The sequence below is a fragment of the Rattus norvegicus genome, chromosome 2 (assembly GCF_021556685.1).
Source record: "Rattus norvegicus strain SHRSP/BbbUtx chromosome 2, alternate assembly SHRSP_T2T, whole genome shotgun sequence".
Lineage (NCBI taxonomy): Eukaryota > Metazoa > Chordata > Mammalia > Rodentia > Muridae > Rattus > Rattus norvegicus.
In genome coordinates, this window is record NC_141535.1 from 155,635,657 (window position 1) to 155,643,663 (window position 8,007).

General features: G+C 46.4%; 1 protein-coding gene and 1 long non-coding RNA gene across 13 annotated transcripts in view; one reads left to right on the forward strand and one right to left on the reverse strand.

The window, feature by feature from the left end:
* B3galnt1 (beta-1,3-N-acetylgalactosaminyltransferase 1 (globoside blood group)) overlaps window positions 1–5,687 on the reverse strand; it is a 30,000-nt gene extending 24,313 nt beyond the window's left edge. For 4 of the 10 annotated variants that reach the window (XM_087623003.1, XM_087622982.1, XM_087622977.1 and 1 more), the window contains exon 1: window positions 5,333–5,687. Coding sequence is in view for 1 of the 10 variants with exons in the window: in XM_087622971.1 (XP_087479097.1) it covers window positions 4,908–5,086 (179 nt within the window). In the remaining 9 variants the exon portion in view is untranslated. 10 annotated transcript variants of the gene reach the window in all.
* LOC134485628 (uncharacterized) lies at window positions 5,379–6,530 on the forward strand. 3 transcript variants are annotated; one of them, XR_015675507.1, is made up of 2 exons: window positions 5,379–5,681; window positions 5,955–6,530. It is a non-coding gene; the product is annotated as an uncharacterized LOC134485628 (long non-coding RNA). The 3 variants fall into 3 exon arrangements; XR_015675506.1 differs by having other exon boundaries at window positions 5,383–5,825; XR_015675508.1 differs by having other exon boundaries at window positions 5,474–5,711.
* The last annotated feature ends 1,477 nt before the right edge of the window (window positions 6,531–8,007 follow it).

The window sequence follows — 8,007 nt, forward strand, 5'->3', positions numbered from 1 at the left end:
GTGTGTGTGTGTGTGTGTGTGTGTGTGTGTGTGTGTGTATGCTCTCTCTCATGCCAGTTCACACATGTGGGTGTCAGAGAGCAACCTGTGGGAGCCAGCTCTCTTATTCATCATGTCCTGATATCAAACCCATGAGCCATCTCTCCAGCCTGCTATGCAGGTGATAAACTTATGTTTGTCTCCTCATTGAGGCACCGCTAAGCATTCATGGGAAACTGGCTTTTATTTACTCAAGATAGCAATTGGTATATTTACTTAATTTAACAATATTAAAAAGTGAAATATACTTTACTCCATCAGAGCAAATCAAAACTTAATATAAAGACTTCCTTTCTTTTCTATTTTACCTTCTTCACACTTTTCCCTCTTTTCATTTTGCCGACAGCTTGGTCCTGGCACTGTAGCAGGCAGGCTTTCTTCACATTTCTATCTGTGTAACAACTTTGGTAACTTTTGCATTAGCACTAATGCTAACAACAGTTCACTTCCAGGTCAGGAGACTGGAGTCCCCAGAACTTGGGGACTGGAGCTGTTGGTACAGCTCTGGGACTTTAAGTCCTCTCCTGTCCAAATGGAACTGAACTACTACACTGTGACAGCCTTGTAAGTTGTCTTATCTTCTGGCCTGGGGCCTTCTCGCTTTCCTCAAATGGGGCCTCACTGTTACTTTTCCTCAGGGATGAAGAGCGGTCAGAGTTGAACCAGAAACATCAAAGGAAAACCTGGATATGTGGGCCACTCTCTTCCGTAAACATCACACCCAGCCTTTCCGGATTCTTCCTAAGACAGTTTCTAACAGCCTTCCCACCCAACATCACTTTTCAGCCATTAGGGACACAGACAAGATTGGTGACCACAAGGAATAAGCAGATACCAGGAATCCCTATCTGACTCAGTCCAGTTTTTTCAGGGTTCCTCCACACAAGGTCCAGAGAAACTTGAGAGAACACAAAAATTGCCTTCTTTGTTGAAATCTAGGTACTTAAACAAATGAACAAAATGGAAATTGCACGTCTGAGGACAGCAGCTGTCCAGTGTCAAAGTGGCTGATCCATTGTACGTAGGTTTCCTCTTCATACAAAGTTCTAATTGCTCAATTTATGAAAAAAATTGTTTTGAATTATATGTATGTGTGTATCTATGTGCACACGAGTGCAGGTACCCGCATGTGTCAAATGCATTGGATTCCCTGGAATTGGGGTTGCAGGTGATCATGGGTCACCTGATGTGGGTGCTGGGAACCCACATCCTCTACAAAAACAGTACACATACTCAGTGAGCCACCTCTCCAGCCCTAATTGCTTACTTCGTAATAATGAACCTGAGCTATTCATTGGCTGAGCCCCACTCCCTGAGACCAGTAGATGTTTTCACAGGTAGCAAGTTTAAACACGCCCCTGCCTTTTCTCAGCTCCGCCCCTCAAGTCCCAGCTGGCTGCTGCTGCACCACAACTGGCTGTGTCAGGGAGAAGCCAGGGAGAAGCCAGGGAGAAGTGGGGCTTTCATCCAAACCTGATGATAATGGAAGCCTTCTGCCTCCGAGTGCTGGGTAGAAGATAAGTGGGCTTTTAAAGAAAAAGTTCCCAAGAATTATATACTGTCTACCATGACAGTTTTCTGGTAGTTAAAGCAATCTTGAAGATAGGACTTTATTCGAGACTGGGGACTGGGTGTGCAGGGACCTTGGGCTAAGAAGCAGATAGGAAAAGCAGAAAGCAGTGGGAACTGAAATTCTTATTTCGCATCTGCCTACCTTCGCTTTATCCCCTGTCAATACTTTGTAGTGAGGTTAGGGCTTTAAGTTGTGGGGGGTGGGTGTCTTTATTTTTTCCTCTCTTTTCTTTCTCTCTCTCTATATTAAAAGGCAAAGTGGGCTTTGCAGAAAAGTCTGTGATTATGGCAATTTATACAGTAACAGTTTGCAACACTATAAAATGTGCAGTCCAGGAATAGAAGGACCTAGAACCCGAACCTTTCCAATGTTTTTCAATATCAAATGCTGCGCCCATTAGCCCCCAAGCAAGGTGACTGAGTCTCCAGATTCCTGCATAGGGAGGGGCCAGTGGAAGCAGAGAGGGTACACACCCTCTGTGGCTGTCAACAGCCAGTGGGAAAGGGAGCAGGAGAGACTGGGAAAGGGAACTAAGAGCTCACCAATCAGCAAAATGCATCTGAAAGCCCATGAAGCTTCATCTAGCTAACACGCCTGTCTCTGCCCTACATCAGGGCCAGCCCAGATCTCTTATATATCTTCTCCATTGGGCTAAGTCATTAACTGTCGGTGCTCTTTGTCACCTGTGGGTCTTTCAATCACTAGTCCATTCACACATCTCCTGTGTGCCAGCTTGTGTTAGAGGCTAAGACAGCATGTGGAGGACAAACTCACCCTCAAATCAACACAGTGCATGGCAAAGTTTAACCTGAACCTCATGATTGAAACCCATGAAGAGAAAATTGCACAGGTTCCCAGTTCAAACGCCTCCAAAGCAGCAACCAGTGTGCAGGGTAGGGAACTGAGCTTGTACACTCAGACTGTAGATGCCTAGCAAAGGAACACAGCTTACACTAAGATAAAGGACTAGTTAATACCATCTTAATACTATCATCATTTTTTCCTGGGGGTGAGGTGGGAAGATGGCTCAGTTGCTAAAACACTTGCTGTGCAGGCATGAGGACCTGGGTTTTGGTTACAGCACCCATGCAAAAATCTGGGTCCAGCAGCATCTGTAATCCCGACATTGGGGAGGTAGATACAAGAGGAACTCTGGGGCTTGCTGACCAATCAGTCTAACCAAATCGATATGCTTCAGATTCAGTGAGACCCTGTCTCAAACAGTGGGACGGACCACTGGGTAACGCTGCTTGCCCCCAAGCCAGCTGTGAGAGTCTGATTTCAATGTACTAAAGCCACATGGTGCACAGAGAGGACTGACTCCTGCCAGATGTCCACTAACTTTCATGTATGTGTCTGTGAGTGTGTGTGTATGTGTGTCTGTCTGTGTGAGTGTGTATACATTATGACATGTGTGTGCCCTCACACACAATAATAAATCTTTAAATAAAAAGTAAGGTGATGAGCAAACAAGGAATAAAGATATCCACTTACACACACACACACACACACACACACACACGCACATGCACGCACACACACACACACGCACTCACACACAAACATGTACTTGCATACACAATAAAAAGAAACTGGGCAACTGCATTTCAAAACTAAAGTCTGTAACTAAATCAGTAGCCAAATACAGTTGCAGATGCTGTCTGAAGCTCTACTGTCATGGTGGGACAGACGGCGGCTGCAGGCTGATGAATGCCTTTAAAGGTAATGGTAATCTTTATTCTAACTTGTAAGGCAGTAGTCAACAAGTTGGGCATGAGGACACAGGCCTTTAATCCCAGCACTTGGGTGGCAGGTGGATCTTTGTGAGTTTCAGGCCAGCCTGGTCTACATGTAGAGCTCCAGGACAACCAAGACTACCTAGAGAGAACCTGCACACTATCCCCACCCCCAAAGTATATTCAAATTCTCAGAATCTTATCTATATTCTGTGTAAAGGATGGACAAATATTTTGTTTTCCACAAAAGGCAAGATAGTAAATATTTTCTTTACCAGTCATATCTCTATCTGGTTACTTGATTCTTCTTTAAAACAATGGAATCACAGGCAACTGTAAGCAAATGTGTGCAGCTAGGTTCCCCACAGACAACAAAGCTCAAGGATTTCATGTGAGTGTGTGTGTCTGTGTGTGTATGTGTGTGTGAGTGTGTGTCTGTCTGCCTGTCTGTGTGTGTATATGTGTGTGTGAGTGTATGTGTGTGTCTGTCTGTGAGTGTACGTATATGTGTGTCTGTCTGTGAGTGTGTGTGTATGTGTGTCTGTCTGTGAGTGTGTGTGTATGTGTGTGTGTCTGTCTGTGAGTGTGTGTGTCTGTGGTGTGTCTGTCAGCCTGTCTGTGTGTGTGTATGTGTGTGTGTCTGTCTGTGAGTGTGTATGTGTGTCTGTCTGTGTGTATGTGTGTATGTGTATTGTGTGTTGTCTGCACGCAATATTCTTGTTAGAAAACTTTTTTTTTAAAGAAGTACTATATGATAACTTTAATGCTACTACAGCTAAAACCAATGGTCTCTCCCTGACAAATTGCTTTAGGACAAGTTATGCATCATCAGGATCTTCGTTTCAGGATAGGCATGGATGCTTTCTTCTCTGTTCTCTACTTGTCCTATTCGATAACCAAGAACTGAATTTGAATAGTCTTGATAATGAAGTATTTTTAATGCTGCAGTTCTCCTATAGCCATTCATTTTAAATAAACAAACCTGTCAATGTGAAAAGAGAGAAAATGCCACACTTTTCTCTCAGTAAAAGGGAGGTCCCTTCCTAGAGTTATGGAAGTTCAGTATGAGGTGTCAACACTACAGAGAGCCCAAACTCCCTGCTTCTGCCTCAAACACTCAGAGCTAAAACACAAATTTGTTATGGGCGAATGCTGCAAACTGCAACCGTCCTACGTCCTACCTCTGAAAACAAACGGTTGGGCAATTCCTTCCTTGGCAGTAGCGTTTCCTAACAAAGCAAGCCGCTTCTCCTAAAGGCTGGGGATGTGGAAAAAAATATGGTCTACTTAGGTCAAAAAGCAATGCCTGCCTTTTAGTCCTTAAGTCACAAACACCAAATACAGCTCTCCATGCTGCAGCTGACAGCATCCTTTCCAACCTGAAATAGCGAGGCTCCCTCCATCTAATATTTCCTTTACAATACTTTGTACGTTCACTCAGACCTCTCACTATGTAGCCTTAATCTTTAGGAGTCTCCTCCTCCTTCTTTCCAAATCTCCCATTCCCTTCCCCGAGGCCAGCCTCCTCACCATCCCTCCCCCATGAAGCTCTCTCCTACCCGGAGGACCGCAGGCCCTTTCCCGCCTGGAATGTGTGTTCCTCCCTCCGGGCCTGCTGCAGGTCCACCGGTTTGCCGACCGTATTCTCCGCTTCTCCTCGGCCGCGAGGACAACCTGGCCACCCCCCTAGGCTTACAGCCCGGGAGGCAGGGCAGGATGGATTCCTGCGTCCGCGCATAGGGCGCTCCCCCAAGTAGTCCAGACTCTCCGGTCCCTGGTCCCGAGCCTCAAGAACCAGCTGAGACCAGCTGGGAAGGCCGGAGCCCAGGGCGTGGCAGCTCGTAGGCGGCGCGCTCCACAGAGGCGTGAGCGGCACCCGGGGCTTCGGAGCCCGGACCCAGGAACCTAGAAGGCTGCTCCACGAGAGCGGTGCTCGGCCGCCACCCAACCGTCTCACCGCAACGCCCGCCCGCTCCACACTCACCTCCCGCGCGCCAGTGGCACCCGCAGCGGTGCGGCCCGCGTTCGCTTCCTGCGCGCGAACACAGGTTCCCCGCAACCGCACGCACGCCACGCAGGCGCGCGCGGGGTCCCAGCGCCCACAGCCCAGCGCTGTTACACAGCTGCCAGCCACTGCCGCGGGCGCCAGCATCACCGTCGCAGGTTTCGCATAAGACTCCGACTCCGGTTTTTGCCTTGTGCCGTCTTAGGGCGAGCTACCTAAATGTGTAGCCAACAGATTTCACCCCAGGGATGACTGGGAAAGGAGGAAGCCTTGGCATTCTCAGAAGGCTGGTTCTCATTTCAGGAGTGCATGGAAGGAAAGCTTTGGTGTATGTGGACCAGAGGCTCCCGGAGTCCTGGTACCCTGCCCCCACCCCACCCCCACCCCACCCAACCCCCCTAACTGACTCTAGAAACAGCCCATTGCTATGAACACTTGGTCAACTCCACTCTGAGTCATCTCCACCCAAATGGTGAGGGGGGTGCGGGGGGGGGGAGGAGGGGAGAGGCCCTGGGTGTTGCCACACTGGCTCTGTTTATCCCGGGAACAAGGGTGGAGGTGGTTCCATTCAAAAATAAAGTTTCCTGTTTTCTGTCCAAAGGCCCCTGGAAACAACGTGTCATCCGAAAACAAAGACTCATGCTGGTCTCTTGGCTTTAGAACCGTGAACAGATTGGCCTCACTCCAGTGAAAAGGAAACAGTTTTTCAGTGAACACTTAAATACATGCATCTAAATTTCAACGACTTAACAATTCACAAGAATTGCTTTCCCACCGGTTCTAGACGCTTCCGATTGCGTCTTCGACACAGCCGGGTCAGCATTATCGATTTCGAAAAACTAGAGTTCTACAGTATCACCATGCTCACGGAAGAAAGTCCTACTGCTTTCCTAGAAAGTTGAGCTTATCAGGATTGGAATATTGTCCCTCTGAGTCCCTGTAGAATTATATAGGTGCAGTACAACCCGTTTTCAGGGCAGGACTTTTGGAAGTTACCCAGTTCCGTTTGTCTGATGTTTTTGCCCTCCCAGCATGATTTAACTTCTCTTTAGCTCTGTAATTTAAGTGGGAGCTTCTTGAACCAGAAGCTTGGTGTGATGGTAGGACTCCTTCACACATTCTATAGAGCTCTAAGTGTTATTTCCCCTGGGGGAGACTATTAAATTCTTAAACACAATCTCAGTTGTCCCAAAGCTAATACCATGGAAGTAAGGAGGGGTGTTCTTCCAAACTGTTCCATTATAAACAAAGACAGACAGTGCTTCTCTTCAGTGGTTAATAGGTAATATGTCAAATGAAGATTTTGAAAATTCTTTGGAGGAGTGTATTTTAAATTCCTTCGAGAGCAGAGAGTGCTAAAGACCAATGGTTCGATAAGGCAATAACACTCCCAAGATTGTCAGAGGAGCCAGTGGTAGCATGTCCTTTAGATAAGCTCATATGACCAGCCTTTAACGTGAAAACCAGCTGTCAAGAGTATCGTTTACACAAGACAATGCCAGAGGCACTGGAGCCAACTCAGTGAATAAGACCGAGTCCTTTAAGATTCAATCACTCAGGGGTTGGGGATTTAGCTCAGTGGTAGAGCGCTTGCCTAGCAAGCGCAAGGCCCTGAGTTCGGTCCCCAGCTCCGAAAAAAAGAAAAAAGAAAAAAAAAAAGATTCAATCACTCGCAGGGTAATTTGTCTTAGCGAGACTTTCTGTGGAAGTGTCAGGGTAGGGGGATATCATAGGAGTGTCCCAACAAGCAGAACAGTGTCACACCATTGAAAGTCTGCTGACATTAATAGACTAATTTTTGATCAGTTGTCCTCTGCATCTGGTACTGTGAGTTTTCAGTACAAGAAATTGTGACATCAATCACGAGACTTTGAAAACAAGCCCATGTACCTAGATATGTAATATGATTACCCCCTACATTGTCTGGCACCATAACCTCAGACAGCCAAGTAGTAGATAGAGCAGAATTAAGTTGGATGCCAGCTTTACTCAGAGTCCCTGAGCTCTGTGTTTTGTGCAGTTTGGGTTTCCTGAGAGTATGAATACTTCTACTAAAAACAGTGATGTTCTGCAGGGTCTTATGGTGTATGTTCTAAGATTTGACAAAATCTGGGTATGTTAACAAAGGCATATAAGGTCAAGTTTCCCATATACATTTCAATAGTGGAGAGAAATCAAAACTAAGTAATCTTTGACTCCAATCTTCTGGGCTCCAACTTACGTCAGAAATACTTAAATTGGTATGAACACATCAGTTCAAAAGCTCAGATTCTGCCAAGTAAGAGTTCTGCAAGTTTGCTATGCCATCTCCCTACAAGGAAACACTCAAAAGATTCCACAGACACAGGTGGCATTGTAAACCTTCCTCTCAAAAGAAAACAGGTTTTCAGTCCAAATCAGTGGATGATATTGGTGGTTTTCTCTTGTGCAAGCAGATTGACAGTTGATCTGAACTACATGTCCAAGACAAGATAAAAGGGAAAAGCTAGCCAAGAGTCATGTGCCTACAGGAAGATGGCTCAGCTGGGAAAGGCACTGTACAAGCCAGGGGACCGATCCCCTGTCTCACATTGGAAAAAATGCTTTAAATCCCCAAACTAGGGAAACAGAGACTGGCAGAACCCTGAGGCTTGCTGACTAAACGGTTTAACCTA